The sequence below is a fragment of the Scomber scombrus genome, chromosome 11 (genome assembly GCF_963691925.1).
Source record: "Scomber scombrus chromosome 11, fScoSco1.1, whole genome shotgun sequence".
Taxonomy (NCBI): Eukaryota; Metazoa; Chordata; class Actinopteri; order Scombriformes; family Scombridae; genus Scomber; species Scomber scombrus.
Genome location: NC_084980.1, coordinates 22,450,109 through 22,467,964, shown reverse-complemented (window position 1 = coordinate 22,467,964; position 17,856 = coordinate 22,450,109). Strand labels below are relative to the sequence as shown.

Here is a 17,856-nt window from a genome sequence, read left to right as displayed (position 1 = left end):
CCTGCTCATCTTCATGCTCCTCTGCCTGCTCCTCTTCAGCCCACCTCTCCTCCTTCGACCTGTTGCTGAATAATGGCGGGTACTGCTGTCACCCATAGATGTTGAAGCTACTGCTGCATGCCCCTGTATTTTTGCATATTTGGCAGCATCTGCATTTAAATTCTTCTCCTCTCTTATTTTAGCCTGCAACTTCTCCACACCCCCCTTTTTTCATTTTTGTTCTTCTTGATCTTGACAATTGAAAAAGACGTGCTCCTTTGTCCACAGATGTTTGGCTCTGAGCCACGGCATCTGACACGATAAACAGAGAGGACAGAGGGGGGAGGAGTGGGGCCCAGTGAGAGATGTGATTGGGCCAGCTTACTGTTATTATAGGGTATGAATCAATGGGCCGCTGCCCCTGCCTATTTGGCTGGTCGTTAGCAATAAAACATATTTAATATTTTAAAAATTTGAAATTTAAATTACGTCATCCTCAAGGTGGATCAGCCCACCTGGAAAATGCCTGGCATGCCAAGTTACTAGTCCAGGGCTGGTGGAGGCGAATGACCATGAAACTCATATGGCACAGCAATTGCATGCTTAACACGACAAATAAAATGTCAGTAAGATAAAATCCATAAAAAGGAAGCTCATAATTACACCCAGATTTTTGCACCCTTCTTTTTAATTTCATTTCATTGGTGTCATTTTATCGTCATTGTCATTTTATGACCTCAGAGGTATTTCCACCCTGATTCTCCATTAATTCCTGTCTCTATTATAATGCACACATTTATGGGTGCCACAGTGTGTCATTTAGATTATGACAGTAGTAACCAACCGGGTGTTATTTAGTTTGTTTACCATAGAAATGTGCCTGGGTGAGATGTATGTTTATAGCCTTCCATAGACTGTGTCATTTAAAATATAGCTGTATTACCCAACAAGGTGTCCTTGTGATTGTATGGTTATGAGAGTGCAGCATATGCAGTAAAGTATGAGGTACACATTTATGGGCAGCGATGGTGTGTGTCATTTCCAGGGCTTTGTATAGTACATGCACTGAATTAATGTTGTTGTTTTTTAAAGCTATTTCACCTCACTTTACCTTTTTACCTTAGTTTTTTTGTTTTCATAGTTTTGTGTTGTGCTGCATTTTGGAAGACGTTTTAGAAATGGGATTTGAAGGGACACACACAGAATCTAATACAGGGACACTGCTATACAGGGACACTGCAACAGCCCCCTAATACAGGGACACTGCAACAGCCTCCCTCCTCAGGGAAATCATTGTCAGTGTGGTTGTTCTAGCTCTGAATACTGCTGCTCAGTTTCCGGCTGCCTCAGATCACTTTGTAACACTGTGGCTGCAGCTGAGAACAATCTCTAAATGAAGTTACCGTAGGATGCTGGGATATTGTTTCATCTTGTTGTGTACTCCCATAGTAATACATCCTCAAATTCTACCAGCACAACATGAAGGATAATGGTTTGCTTCGCCTGCACTCCCCTAAATCTTTTCCTGGTTGTTTAGAGAACAGAGAGAGCCGAGCAGACAGCTTGAGAGGAGTAAATACAGACATGCTGTGCTGAGGTGCTGTCCGTGGTGCTGAACCAGGGCAGCACCAACAGGGCTGAGACGCTGGCCGTGGTCCTGAATCAGATACTGGGGCTCAGAGGAAAGTATTCCAATCCTTAACTTGTCAACAATACTACAAAATAAGTACAAATAATAGTAAAAACAAATTTAAAATGATGTCTGGAGGTGTTAACACTGAAGAAAGTCAAAGCTCTAGCAACATTTGTAGTATAGGAGAACTTTATTAATAGACCAGCGCGTTTCGGCTTACGGCTTACATAAATAAACACACACACATATATATGTATGTGTATATATATATATATATACACATACATACATACACAAAATTACCCTCATACACATACATATATAAATATGCTGAATATAAAAAAGAAAAAGAAGCAAAAAATACAATAGAATACATCATAAAAACCATTAAGTAATCACAAACACAAGAGATATTAAAATAAAATTCAAAAAGAAAAACCTACAAAAATTAACTGATTGAAAAGTCCTCATTTATGCCTTCTTGAAATAACATTTTGACTTTCTTCAGGTTTGTTTCCCTTCTCCATGCACCTTGGAAATAGGTGAAGTTGTGCCACTAACCTCCACCCTATTTCCGGAGATGTTAACACCAAATTGTACTTAGTTTCTTTCTACTATTGGTTGAGGATACAAGATGCTGTCCAGAACATTGTGTGTCCCTCTCAGGTTTGATTTGAAGTCATCACACTATACTCAGCAATCTGGAGAGAAGCAACTCACTGCATAGTTCTTCCATGTAATCAGTATTTACCCTCTTACCCAGTTGTCTTTTGTTTGTTATCCTGTGAGAGCTGTTCCCACTCTGCTTAGTTAGAAGCTCTATTCATTTTAATGTTTGTTGTATTGTTGTGTGTGAGTAATTAAACTCTGCTCCAGTGAGATCCATATTACCCCAGTCTGCCTCTTTGGTCTCCCTACACTTGAGTGCAACCTACCTGCTTGTTATAAAGCCTCTGTCTCAGTTCCCATTTGTGCCATTTGGTGGTATAGTTGACTGTGGAAGCCATGTATAAATATGCTGCTATAAAGATTCATTCCATCTGCATTTGGCAAGATTTTATGTTAAGATGCACCTGTGCCCTCAGCCTAAATCACAAAGTGAGGCTTTAGGGGAGATTAGTGTCCCGTAGCCATTATTTGAGATAATACGGATGTGTCCCATTTGAAATTAAATGCTGGATTTGTGTTTATGCTTTTCTTCACCTGTCAGAAGTGATTAGTAAAAACTAAATCTTATAAATGGGCCCTTTGGAGTTTTCTATTAAACAAACAAAAGTCATGTTTACTTTGAGTGTTACTCACCAGAATCTTTGAGGTCTAACGAACGTGTTGAACGCATTTCCCTCCTCCCAAAACTTTGATAAAGCTGATTTCTTTAAAGTATTTTAAATCCTGCTTTTTCTATTTACATCTATGTTTACTAGCTTGCAGTCTTCTTCCCTATATTTTTGTCAGTGTGTTGCTGCATTTTGTGGTGCATTAAAGCTACCTGTAAGTCACAGGAATAGTGTTTAACTATTGACAGGACTGTGTAGGATAGAAGGCAACATGCACACCAATTGCTTTGTCTCTCCTGTGTTGCAGACAATCAATGCCCCCAGAGATCTAATTCCAAAGTAAAAAAGTCAATTCCCTCACATTTATCACCTCTGCATTGATTTATTAAAAAGAGCCAACATTTTGGTCACAAGGACCTTTCTCAGGACATCAAGTCTTAAGTCTTAACACACCAATCACTGTCCTGCTTGTCTTGTGGCCAAAACATTGATTATTTTTAATAAATCCAAGCAGAGATGATAAGTGTGTGTAAGTAATGACTTTTTCTTTTTTTGGAGCAGGACTGTGTATCAAACATGAACATCTTTACATGTGTGTCATCATGTACATGCATGAGATAAACTAAACCCATTCAGTAAAAAAATTACAACAGCTCCCTAGAGTTACAGCAGTGTTTGTGGGTACCTTTGTCTCCTCAGCAGCAGCAATAAATGAGCTCTCAGCACAAACAAAAGCTGGACTCATCAATATCAGCTCTTTATTTCCTTCTTGTGGAGTCACTGTATTTTGTTTTTGTAAAGTTTTCAGTTTAAATGATAAAACCATTGTTTTAAAAAAAATGGATTAGGTATTGCTAAATAAAGTTTTGAACTTTGATTCACAAACCTTAAATGATCTCCTTGATTAAACTTGTGTTCTACTGGAGAAACAAACATTTGTTGTGACAGCTTAAGTGAAGCTCTGTCAAAACAATTCAAATATAGAATTTAAAAATACAATGCATTATTATTAAGATTGGTTTGCCAAATAAATGGTAGCTTCTCTGGCGAAATTACATGTTATTACAGTCAAATACACGCACAGTACACTAACTATATTCTTTATCCTCTCTTGATGCTTCCCATTTCCTCCTCCTCTTTGTTGTCTTCATTCATCACCCTACGCCTCTTCTGCTATTCTCTTTTCTTTTTTGTTGCCTTTATTCTCTCCTCTTCTCCCTCCTATCAGCCTCCACTCAGGTTGTTTTCTCCTTCGACGTTGGTAACGGGCCGCTGGAGGTTCACGTGGAGTCCAACATCCCGCTGAATGACAACCGGTGGCACCGAGTTCGAGCCGAGCGGAACGTCAAGGAGGCGTCTCTTCGACTGGATGAGCTTCCTGCCGCCACACAGGAGGCTCCTGCTGACGGACACTTTCACCTACAGCTCAACAGCCAGCTGTTCATAGGTGAGAAGTTTGTTTTAATTGTGTATTCATGAGGACCAAATGACCAAAGTTTTCTCCATAGTCTGGATATTTTGTAAATTTATGCTTCTTTATGGGATTCTTTATTATAATAAAACAGCCTCTTATGATAGTACGTGCGTGTGTGTGTGTGTGTGTGTGTGTGTGTGTGTGTGTGTGTGTGTGTGTGTCTGTGTGTGTGTGTGTCTGTGTGTGTGTCTGTGTGTGTGTCTGTGTGTGTGTGTGTGTGTGTGTGTGTGGGAGTTTTCTGTGGTTTAGTGAGCTTTCACACCATTAGTCTCAGTGTTGATGGGTTCAAGGCCCTTTCACAAATCGCTTGGGACTAAAACAACATTAGTGTTTTTCTCTCTTCATCTCTCTCAAACAACAACTTCCATATTCACTTTTCCCAATGTCCTTTTATCATTTTTGATCTCCATAGTTCATTCTGTCAGCAGGTTGATTACAAAACCTTTAGTCAAATCATCAATCATAAATATTCATTGCAATGAATTAGGCTTCAGAAGCGTAATAGTTTGTCAAACTGATCTAATCTGGCTCTAGTTTCCTGGTTTTTCCTCAGTTTTATTACTGGTCGATTTTTGACTCATTTCTATTAAGCGGCACTGAATATGGAAGATACCAATTTGACACATTTATTTATAGGAAGTCTGGCACTGCATAGATCCCAACACAGCTAAACTTGGCAGAAAAAAGTGCAACATCAGATCATTGTTTAGAGATTACTAACGGGTAGTACACAGTGCTGTGTAACGCCATCAGAGTGAGATTATCCTCAGAATCCTCAATCCATTCAAAAGACTTTTTAAAAACTCACTTTTCTAAAAAACATTAAATCTGCTAGCTCAGTCGTGTTGTCTGCTCAAAAGTGTTAGATATGAAAAGTGTTGCACATCTATTCTACAAGAAATGTTTTGCTTCAATAATGCGGAACTGCTATCGGCTAAATGCCCTTAGCCGCTCAGCACGATCGGATATTAAAGTGCTGAATCGTTGGTTTTGACCACTAAACAATCATCACTTTCATTTTAAAAAAGCCCACAGCAGTAATATATATATAAATAGATATATAAAGCCTGTGATGTCATGATTTTCTTGCAGGGAGGGTCTTTAAATAGACTTTAAATGAACCTGAAAGCAGTAAATTATTTATTAAGCAGTCTTGTAATTAACAATCGGCGAGCTGAGAATCTCCAATACAATCTTCGTCAATACCGCAGCCCTGTTTATCTCAACCTCATCAGTTCAATTCCACAATTCAGATTCTCCATTTGACCTCTCGCTCCCGTCTGTACATCTGTGACAAAAAAAAAGAAGAAAATCCATCATTTGTTATCAGGTGTTATCGTTCTATAAATATTATGTACGTCATTTCATATCAGTAAACACACACTGTGGAAGAAAAAACAAGCCGACAAAGTGATTTTGGTGAGATTGGTTGAAAGCAGCAGCAGCAGCAGCAGGGAATCGAGGTGAATATTGATTTGCTGAATGTGTTTAGCCGATAATCCACTCTGAATAGCCGACAAGTCACCACCATCAGTCTGAACGCATATATGTTTACTTCTGAATTATTGGCACACTACACTGGAATAAGCCTAATGGATTTATGTGTTGAAATGGAAATGGGCTGGCGTTATTCACCAGAATGTTTGGCAATGGATGTGTTTATATTAAAATGTTTGACTTCGACCGTCTTGATTTGACGTGCAGATATAGAAAAAATTTGCATTTCCACTCTTTCTTTTGTCAAAAAACTGTCAGTGTTACAACGTTATCAAATTTTTTTTGCTAAAGTGTCTTTGAGGAAGCTGTGCAGAGGTGAAATGTAAATGTATGTATATGTGTATAAACAAGCCATATTTATTTGTTCAGGTTTTATGCAATCATAATCCACAATGTAACTTTACGAGCTGTATGATTATGTACAGGATATTTATGAGCTATAATCCTGCCATCAACAAATGCATAAGGAAAAATATTTGTTTTCTAATCCTAGTTTACATTATGAATAACTAAGCTATATTATCATTGACGAGACTTTCACAGATTTATAAGTAAGTCTACTTAGTTGTATGAATGAATAAGATATAGTGTCAGCTATGAATTCATAAGCAATAATTCTATAAACATTTATGAGCCTTAATTATTCCTTGTACAGATTTACAGGGCAGTGGATTACATTGTGTCAATTATATTCCCATGTTATTGCCTTACATGGATTTATAAACCATAGGATTGTTTTTTCTGGTTTGTATATTGCTATTTGTAGGTGTAAAATATCCACATCAGCAGCAGTTTCAAGTGAAATATATTTGCATTCATTGCAAACAGAACTCCCATCACTTGTATTGCCTGGTTGGGATAGATAAGCCGTGGTTTATTGATGCTGCATTGTGTCCATGTTGGCTGCTGTATTCAGATATTTGTTTGCTACATCTTGTGAGTGTTTTTTTTTTGTTGAAAAGAAAACAGGGTGTAATCAGCTTGCTTTCAAGGTTGATTTCAGCTTCACAAATCCTTAATGTGACCTCACAGGTAAAATCAAATCATCTTATTATGCACATTTATTTAAGGTTTTGCAACACTGCTGAAACAATTAGTAAATCAGCAGAAGCAATTTTGTTTAAGTTTCATTTCAATCATTTAATGAGCAAAAAATTAAAATATTATCTGGTTCCAGTTCCTAATTTAAGCAGATGTCCTACTTTTCCAAGTTTTATATAATTTAAAATTGAGTCACTGAGTTTTTTGTGCACAAAACAGGATATTTAAAAATGTAACCAAATGCTCTTTGACGTTTCAGTATTTTAAAGGTTAGGAGAAACTTGTCAGTTAATTTATAACAAAACCAAGAGTCTGCAGCCACACAACCATCTCTATGGGGCTTTTTTTTACTTAGGCACAGCAGTGCTTTGAGCTAAATCTAATGCTGGCATGCTAACATGTTCAAACTGATGATATGAACGTGCTGTTGTTTACCAGGCATAATATTAACCATGCTCATCATCTAGCATGCTAAATAGCTCAATGTCCAACTGAGGCTTAGATTCACAGATATTTGGTAATCAGTATTGTGCAAATAAACATTTTAACCTGTTGATGGCACTCAATGAAAAGTCAGATGATCAAGTTATTACAGTAAAGTGTGAGGGAGACATGAATATCTGCACCAAATGTAATGGTAATTCATCCAATAAAGACACTTTCTTCAAAATCACAACTTCATGGTGGTGCAAGAGCTAAAGTCAGAGGACCACCAAAGTCCTCTTGGGAATATCATAGTCAAGTTTTGAACGTTTTGAACCAAATGAATGACATTCTCATCCATAGAGCTCTTTGCTGGTGTGGCTAAAACAATTACATGATGATAATGAAGGATGTGCTGGTGTCGTTTACCAGAATGATTGGCAATGGATGTTTTTGTATCTTTATGGTTGAATTGACAGTCTTGATTTGTGTTTGGATATGAATAATTTGCATTTCCACTCTTTGTTTTGTCACTGTTTAAAGTTTTGAACTGACTGACAGAGTGACATTGTCATCCCTGGAGTTCTTTGCTAGTGTGGCTAAAAACAATTACATGATGATAAAGAAATAATCATTAGTTGCAGCCAATCTGCACTTTTTGATAATTTATTCAGTGTGTACATCACAAATATGTGGCAGATGGCTCTTTTCTGTGCGTGTGTATATCGCATAATCACCTTTCATGTTGTGACTGTAATTCTCCTCTCAGAGCAGTGTGGTTGAAGCTCTTGCCGCTGCAGATTTGAGTTTAGTCACTCTTTCTACACTTTGCTTTTTGAGCCTGCAGGTTGAGGTTCTTTGTATTTTGAACCACGTACGTTGCCTTTGATGATTGCTTTGATCGCTGAGATCATTGAGACTGTAATCATCTTGTTAAGGCCAAGGTTATATACAGTATGAGGTTGAAATTCACGCTGATCTCGAAGGTCCCACTGATAGCGTTGCTCCTTTGGTCCGAGGTGAAGTTTATCTGCATTTGGCTTCTTTGATCTTTGCTTTGATCTTTACTCCACAGATTCCTCATTATGCTTTATATAAATGGTCTTACCATCCCAGAAGTGATTCTTGTAAGCACTGTCTTCATTTGATGTTGAGAAGCTGTCATCTTTGTTTGAGCTGAAGTTGTAAGGCTGTAGATGAGCTGATGTAGCCTCACCGTGTTACCTGTTCAGAGTTTCCAGATTGTGAAGGCTTTACTCTCATTGGCTGCTCACAGAATCGAGTGTCTACACATTTCAGAATGACGAGAACAGATTTCTTAAAAAGATATTATACTTTCTTTTCTTTTTATACTGTTATAATCTCAGATGTTTGTGTGAAACATGGTCAAAATTCCAAAAGTGGATGTGAACATATTTAGAAATGCACCTGACTTCAGCCTGCTGTGACACCTTGTCTCATTATTGCATCAGATTGTTCACACATGCCCACAAATGGCCGTCCGTTACATAGCTAAGGTTGTTCCATGGGTTGTATATGTTGTACACTTAGATGTTCAAGACTGGATTTGGGTTCGAACATGTACATTGCTTCTGGTACTGCTAGAAGTCTGCTGAGGGGCAGAAATTAACCCCTCAGCTGAGACAGAGGCTGAACTGAGGGGCTGCATAAAGGACCAGTATAACATAAATAAGGTGGGTTTTTTTTTTTTAAATCATGCAAAGATATACCAGCTACAAATATTGCTCTATAAATATAGACAGGACAGGATACGTCCCCCTTTAAGTATTCCAATTTTGATTGGAATTGAAAACTTACCTGAAATTGAAGTTTAAAAAATTGACGTGTAAATAATAACCTTTCACTAGTTCAGCCATTGTCAGACAAAAATACAAACAATTCTGCAAAACCCCAGATTACAATACCTAACAAAATGTTTTAATGTTCAATCTCAACTTTTTAAAAATACTGCATTTGTAATATATACAGGTATGATTGCAGTATAGTTAAGGTAATTAGTAAGGTTAAGAAAAGATGATGGTTGGGGCATGAAAGTGTCCAGAATTACCATTAGCTACCCCAAAAATCAATCACCATGCTATATGAAGGGCACTCTTCTTCCAGCATTGGTACTAAACACCAACATAGACATAAATCGTCTGCAGGTGAAATATTGGATTTTTTTCCCCCTTTCCCTTAGAGCTGGGTTAGGACATTTTAAATGTAATGTTCACCTCTTTAAATCCACATTTTTGTCAGCTTATTTTAAACTACTCTTCTCCATTTTGTCTTTTTTGGTTTGAGGGAATTTCCACCTCTGTACTCCATTTTGTAGTGTCTTCCTGTTTTTGTAATTTTACTGTATATAGCTTGCTTCAGAGCAAAGAGACGGGCACAACAGTTCAGAGAGGAGTGAAACACTGCAGCTGCTGAACAGCAGGAAGTTGTTAGCTTCCAAAGCTGAGAGCAAAGTGCTGGCATGTCTGAACTCTAAGGACAATAACAATTTCAGTCCGTGATCTTTGCAGAAATGACAGGTTGTCAGGCTTGAACTCAGTAGGTGTGTGTGTGTGTGTGTGTGTGTGTGTGTGTGTGTGTGTGTGTGTGTGTGTGTGTGTGTGTGTGTGTGTGTGTGTGTGTGTGTGTGTGTGTGTGTGTGTGTGTGTGTGTGTGTGTGTGTGTGTGTGTGTGTTTAAAGGTTGAGATGTATTTTTGATGTTTCACTGTCCTCGGGTTTATAGTTAATGTGTATATATATATAGAAATCTGACAAATTGCAAGTGAGGTGCTGGAGATGTTGCAAGGATAAGTGATGGAAGGGGAAGGAAATCTGCCTTCCTGCTCCACTCAGACATACAGCAAAGCATCTCACCGTCTAGTTAACCAGTCAACAGCTAGAATGATGCTGTACAGATAGACATCTGACGAAAGTTATTTACCTGAATCAGTTTTCCACCTGCAGCTTGTTGCCTCAGTGCTCTTTCATCACTGTGTCATTTCATAAGAAGAATGTTGACAGCTTCGAGCTTCTGGCGGAGCAAAGGAGACATGCGGATCTGCCGTGGATGACAGCGAGAGAAGAAATGAAAAATTGTAGATAAAGAAAACACAGAAGACTTGTCAACACACACAAAGGCTGAGACAAAGAAAACAGACTGTGTACTGCCATACACAGGAATATTTGTTCAGTCTTTGTTCTAGTTGTGCTAACCTTGATTCCTACATGCTTTAATGTTGATTGCTTGTAATATTAAACTGTGAAGATGATTCATGACACACAAGAAGTTTAAAGATCCCCTCGAGAAATGTTTTAAGATGTATGTAAAATGTTCTACTTGAAATAATACTTTGTGTGTAAGATAGTTTTTCCACCATAAAGGTTGAATTGTCTGGTTAAAATCTTTAAAATGGCATCTGCTCCTTCTCCCTCATTACAAAAAATCCATAAAGTTGAATATTAGACCAGAATGCTATCATTGGCTCAGTGTGTACAGAGAAACTTTCCACTTTCAGAAGATTAATATGAAAATGTTCTGCATAGTGAAGCTCAAACATTTAATTAAAGGAACAAGAAAGAAAAACACATTTTTGAATTGATGGGGTCTTTAAATTAAAACATTTTCACATCTGTATATAGAAATGGAAAACTAATACATTTCATGCAATGTTTTTTGTTTTGTTTTGTTTTACATTTTCCTTTATTTGGAATCACATGTCAACAACATTACGTATTCACTTATTCTTACACAGTGATCCATTTTTATTTATTTTTTTGACAAAGCATTTATAAAATAACACATATAGAGCAAGTAGAATATGAAAAAGGGGTATTTTCCATTGTAATAAAAGAAAAAAACCTTAATATGACAATAATTGGTGAAAGAAATAAAAAACGTAATCAAAAGAAGGGCGTTTAAGGGAAATATACATTTTCCATTCCTTCCAAACATCCTCAAATTTGGATTGTTGAAGCCTCATAGAGAAAGTGATTCTTTCCATTACAAATATTTCATCATTGATATCGTACCAGTTGTCTACAGATTGGATGTCTGACTCAAGCCATTTCTTTGTGATGGCTTTTCTAGCAGCTACACTCAGTTTTCCAAATAAATATTTTGTTTTAACACTTAGAGTTAGCATACAGGCCGTCATGCAATGTTTTTATGTTTTCAGGAGGCACAGCGTCCAGGCAGAAGGGATTTCGGGGATGTATTCGCTCTCTGCAGCTGAATGGTGTCACCCTGGACCTGGAGGAGAGAGCGAAGATCACGCCAGGGGTTCGACCCGGCTGCCCAGGTCACTGCAGCAGCTACGGCTCGCTCTGCCAGAACCAGGGTCGCTGTGTGGAGAGAGCCAGCGGCTTCCACTGTGACTGTGGACTGTCTGCCTTCACTGGAGTCTTCTGCCACACAGGTACAACACAACGATTAGTCGATAAATCAATTATATATTTTTATAATTGACTAATTGTTTTAGTCATTTTTTTAAGCAAAAACACCCATAATTGGTAGTTTCAGCTTCTCAAAGTTGTCGATTTGATGCTTTTTGTGTCTTATACAATACTGAATATCTTTCAAGACAAGATATATGCAGACTAAAAAACTATAATGTGCATATATCACTATTTTCTGACATTTTATAGACAGAATAATTAATTGATAATGAAAGTAATTGTTTGTTCCAGCCTTAGTGTATGTACTATAAGGGTAGGCAAGTCATACAATTGAATTTTTTGCATGTTGATGAATGTTGTCTTTGCTCACTTAGGAAGTTATTTTGCAAGTAGTTTTATATTAAATAGATTTGGAATTTTGAAGGGATGATCTGTGACTTTCCTCTCCTGTCAGGCTTGTGCAGAATGTCACACTCAGTAAAACAGACCACAGCTGCAGAGAGGTTTTAAGTTCTATGTTAATAAAGCTGAGGCCATTTAAAGGATTTATTCTATCATATATTTCCCATTAACTCAAAATGAATGGTGCCATCTGCCTTGACCTCTCGCTAGGAGACCTGTCTACTCACTTTAAAACATGCCTCACGGTGTCACATTATGTCTCCATCCCCTCCCCTCTGCTCTGCATTTATTGTACTTGACTCGTATATCTCACCAAGCCAAGGTTAGAGCTGTTTTTTTTATATGTCTGCTTTGCCGTTCCTTTAAGAGGAGAACAGAAGAGTCAACACAGGAAATTCTGAGTGTCCTTCACTCTGCAAATCAATCCTGGATGTAGGATGTAGGATGTGAATAAAAAGTAGTGAAGATCAACATACAGGTAGAGATAAGCAGAGAGGCTCTTACAATATTTAACCCTCCTGTTGTCCTCAGGTCAAGGAAGGGAGGAAAGAATGAAGGAAGGAAAGGATTAAGGAGGAAGGTAGGGATGAAAGGAGGATGGAAGGAAGGAAGGAAAGGAGGAAGGAAGGAAGGAAGGCAGGAAGGAAAGGAGTAAGGAGGGAGGGAGGAAGGCAGGGGGGGAGGAAGGAAGGAAGTAAGGAAGGAAGGAAGGAAAGGAGTAAGGAGGGAGGAAGGAAGGATGGAAGGAAGTGAGGAAAGAAGTATGGAAGGAGGAGGGAGCACAGAAAGAGGGAAGGAAGGAAAGAATGAAGGAAAAATTAAAGAAAGAGGAGGAAGGAAGGAAAGAAGGAACAGTGAAAAGAGATGGGGTCAATTTGACCCGGGAGAACGACAGGAGGGTTAAGACCATGTGCAGTACATTTAGTGCAGTTTAAAGGTATATGGGATCTTTTTGCTGCGTTTACTGCACTTAACACTCATAAAGAAGTACTTAGCTACCATGTGACATCAAAGGTTTAATGCAAATAGTGTCTGTTTGATGTGTTGGAGTCTATATTCATCCTCCTTTGATGTTAAATTCATTACAGTAACAAATGCGTCATCAGATTGACCTTTACGTCTGGGTTCAGCAAACTCAGCAAATTTAAAAAGCCCTGTTCCCAGCAACTGTCAGTACCTGCTGTAGTTATCCACATCTACGTCAGCTGGTTGAGGCGCAGAGAGTGTAAAGCTTTTGTGAACTAGTGCGTAAAAAAATCCATCTGTGTTTAACAAGTTCAGCTCTGTTTTCTGTCAACTTTAAACATTGCTTTCTATAATTAGTAGAAAGGGTTCATGTTTTTCTTGTTTCTACGCTGATATTTTAACAGCCCTGTGTTCTCTGGCAATGTAGTCAGGCAACACAAAGTTGTTGAGACATATGTAAATATTTTATTGAGTTTAAATAACCCTGAGCTATTTATTATGGTATTGACACGGAGTGGGAAGTTGCTGTGAATATATGAATTAAACTCCACCAGGGAAACAATTATTCTCATCCTGTTCATATGGAACAAGTATTCTATTGGAGGATAAAACAAAAGAGCTGGTGCAAAGTGAAATAAATGGTGTTTGCACAGGTGGAAGACTCAATGGATTCAACTTCTAAGAAATCTATCAATAAAACACATTTGAGGTAATAAAAGACTTTGTCGCTATTAGGGGTGTAAATCATGATAGCATTAAAATTACAAGGTCTAAACAGACATTCAATTACATACAATACATACAGTATATTCAATCTGTAGATGTGCTAATTATCGTCCTTGTACAGATTTGAAGCTCTTAAGTCTTTCAGTGTTCATTCATCTGGACGGTAAGATGATGGGTCTCATTCTGTTGTTTTGGATTGCATTAAAATAATATTATTAACAGTGTTCATGTCATTTTGCCCCCTCCCCTCCCCTACAAATGTAACCAGTGTTAGAGGTCTGTTTTATTTGATTGTATTGATATAAAAGATGCATAATATTGTGTCCACGCCCATTAATACATTAGAGCATCATATAAATACTAAGTAAGCTCTGTGGTTGATAACCTGATATAAAAACTGAATCTTCTAGGAAAACATCAGATATGGACGTATTAAGAAAGTTCCTCACTGGGCACATTAACCAAAAGTTAATTTTTTGGGCCCATCGAGCATGTGAATTAGTGTCATTCATACCATTTACACACACACACACACACACACACACACACACACACACACATACACACACACATATACACACACATATATATATATATATATATATATATATATATATATATATATATATATATAGAGATATATATATATATATATATATATATATATATATATATATATATATATATATATATATAGAGATATATATATAGAAAATAAAGGCTCAAAGAGAAAAGGGGACAGTGATAGCCTAAATGTTAGAGAAGCTTGTGACTGGAAGTTTGCTGGCTTGACCTTCTGCTCCTAAATCACAGACTAGCAGAATACATCACGAATGAAGGTTAAGTGTACTTGGAGAAAGGTCACCGATCTCTCTCCTGAGATCGCACTGAGGTTAAGAGATGTGAGTCTGAGGGCCTTCCTGAAGAAAAGAGCAAAGTAAAGCTGCCATGTCAAAACTAAGCTTTCAAAAGTATTTTAAAAGCGGCTTTAACTGTTCTTCTTTGTTTTCCAGTTGTAATGTTTGTGTGTAACTCTTTGGATTTGGCTTTTTGTACATTTATTTGGATTCCCAGTCAGAGCTCAGATTTGATGAGTGGCAGGTTAGCCTGTTACAGAGATCTTTCTCTAACCAGTCGTCTACATATTCAGTCCATCCAGCAGCCACTGTGTTAGTCAGCAGCTAATCATCCTGTCCAGTTAACCATAATCATGATATGTAATCATTTGGTATCAATCAATCAGTCTATCAGTTTTTATTTATATAGCGCCAAATCACAACAAAAGTTATCTGGAGGCACTTTTCACATAAAGCAGGTTGAGATCGTACTCTATAATTTTATAGTTGTACAGCAGAGCAACAGGAAATGTATAATCCCTAAAATGTAGATGTAAAGATACGTAAAAAAAAAAAAAAAAAAAAAAAAAGGAAGAAAAAATACTCAGGTCAACGTTTTTTGATTATTAAAAAAACCCTGGCAGTTCTCTTCCTCTGACAACATCAAAAAGCCTTCATTAATCTCTCGAGGATCAAAGGTTCAAGAGGTTTGGATATGTTTGTAGTCTTGCATGAGTCAATAGCCAAAGATGGATGTTTTGGTAGTGATTGTTGCCTTAATATCTTTAATGTTGGTTTGGCCATCATTGGTCCCACTGTTATCAAAGAACATCTTGTTTTTATACATCTTGCATAATCAGCTTTCCTTTTCCTGATATTTGGCAAGTAAAATCCTGCAATAAGCATCTCTGTGGCTGTCTTCCTTCCTCCAGAGGTGTCTGCCAGCTTCAAGTCGGAAACATCTGTCAGCTACACCTTCAAGGAGCCGTACGAGTTAAGCAGGAACAGTAGCGCTCTGCCGTCCTCCATCTACTCTGACATGACTCTGAGAGGAGAGAACATCTCCCTGAGCTTCAGGACCAACCAGAGTCCCGCTCTGCTGCTTTACGTCAGTTCCTACTACAGAGAATACCTGGCTCTGCTCATCAACAAGCACGGTGAGGAGGATGAGCCAACACTTTCTCCTTTATTTGAAGGAGTTTGTTTGTTTGGCTGTTGTTCAAGCTTGAGGTGATGTGTCTAATTTCCATTAACATCCTCTTATCTAACTTGACTTTTCTTTCCTGCAGCTTTTTTATTTATTTAAATACATGTTTAATAAGATCACACATGCTTGATATTGTGTATTGCTTTTCATTTAAAAAAATATTTTGTCATCCTTTTCTTTACTGCTCTCCTTTAGGTAATTCTGACCACTCATAGGTTGAGTGTCCTCTATTATTCATGAAAAGCTTCTTATAAACCTTTCTTCCTTCTTTCCTGCCATTCACTTCAAGCCTTCACTCATTTTCTTTACATCTTTTTCCAACTCTAACGCCCCTCATCTTGACCTGATAATTACATGTCTTTTCCTCTCCTTCTTTTCCTTCCAAGTTGTATTTTTTCCCACCTCTTCAAACCAGAGATGATCTTATCAAGACATTTTCCTGTTGGCTCTTTGTCTTCCTCCCTCAACTTTTTCCAATTACTTGGCTCTCCTTTTGTCTCATCCCAGCCTCTCATCTTACCTCTTACCTCTTCCTCTCATTCTCCCCCCTGTCATCCTCTCCCAGTATCGACCTCTCCTTCTTTCCTGTTCCCTCCCTCTCTCCCACCTCTCTTACCCTTTGCTCTTCAGCTTTACCAGATCTATCAGGATCTGTCAGATCATTCGTTTCTCTGAATTCACCCCGTCAGCTTCGACTGCTTTTTAATCTGTCCAGCTGGGGCGGCTATTATGTTTTATATCAAGCTGGGGAAAAAAAAAGTTCACCGGTCTCATCACTGAGACCTGATGAGTGATGCTGAGGGAATAAGAGTTTGGTCGGGTGTTTATGGGTGACAGGTCAGTGCGCTACTAAAAACTTGCTGATTTGTTTTTATAAACTTTTGTACCACATAATTTTATGGTTAATTATGTTGTTGATAAGTATGTTAATTATGTTGGGCAGCAGGGCATTAAGGTTTCTTGCTCACTGTGGAGTCATCAGGTAATTATATTTTCACCAAAGCATCCAATTAAATGTCTCAGATTCCTCTCGTTCGGCTCATATTTACATTTTATATTACATTTATATTTTACATAAAAATGTTTGCCTTGAGTTCCATACATTTATTACTAAAAAGGTCAAGCCAAATAATAATTCCTTATTTGTATATATACATGTTTGTTTGAAAAACAATAGTGAATCATAATAATGTAATGTTCTTTATTGGATTAAGAACTATAATAAATGTTATTAGATGTGCATTTGAAGGATGATGTGCTATTTCTGATCCTTCTCTTTTATCTTTAATGCCCAAAGGCATCACTTGGGTTTCATTAAATCTGCACTTAAAGCTCTTAATATTAGGAAAGTAATTAGATTTTGGGTTGTGTTATTGATTGGGAATTAGCTCTAATCCTCTTAATATGGAAAGCTTTATTAATTCAGATACTCATCATTAAGATGCATCACTGAAGTGAAAAATACATCTTTTAAAAAAGAGAAGTGAGGATTAGAAGAAGGAACCTGTATGGGTTTTTTTTTTAATCAAGAAAAAAAGTTTCAACTGGAAAAACTTTGTGTGTTTTTTTGTGTGGGTGAAGATAAGCTGGAGGTGCGATACAAGCTGGACAGCAGCAGAGAGGCTGAAGTGTTGAGGAGCAGAGTGAGGAGTCTGGCCAACGGACAGCTACACACTGTTACCATCAGGAGACTGACGGACTCTGTGTCTCTGCAGGTAACACATATACAACGTACACTGTAGTCACTAGTCACTTTTTACACCATGAACTTATAGCTACAGAGAGTTGGATGAATTCACAGTACCATGTTTCAGGAAATTTGCCTGAAAAGTATGACAGCATATAAACAAAAAAATATGTGAGAGAGCACAAAACTAATTCTGAGCACAATATAGTCTGTGAATTAACATTTTAGATTATTAGACAGACGTCTCTTTTACAATGTAAGTCTGGAGGTAAATCTTTTTGGGCCAAATTGCATCACATGATGTAATTACAAAGT

General features: G+C 37.6%; 1 protein-coding gene across 1 annotated transcript in view; it reads left to right on the top strand.

The window, feature by feature from the left end:
* Positions 1 to 17,856, top strand: part of LOC133990188 (contactin-associated protein-like 4) — a 90,183-nt gene that overhangs the window by 58,312 nt on the left and 14,015 nt on the right. Inside the window, exons 17-20 of the mRNA XM_062428396.1 lie at positions 4,118 to 4,336; positions 11,498 to 11,737; positions 15,580 to 15,804; positions 17,436 to 17,569. Coding sequence (XP_062284380.1) covers positions 4,118 to 4,336; positions 11,498 to 11,737; positions 15,580 to 15,804; positions 17,436 to 17,569 — 818 coding nt within the window. The remainder of the gene's footprint in view (positions 1 to 4,117; positions 4,337 to 11,497; positions 11,738 to 15,579; positions 15,805 to 17,435; positions 17,570 to 17,856) is intronic.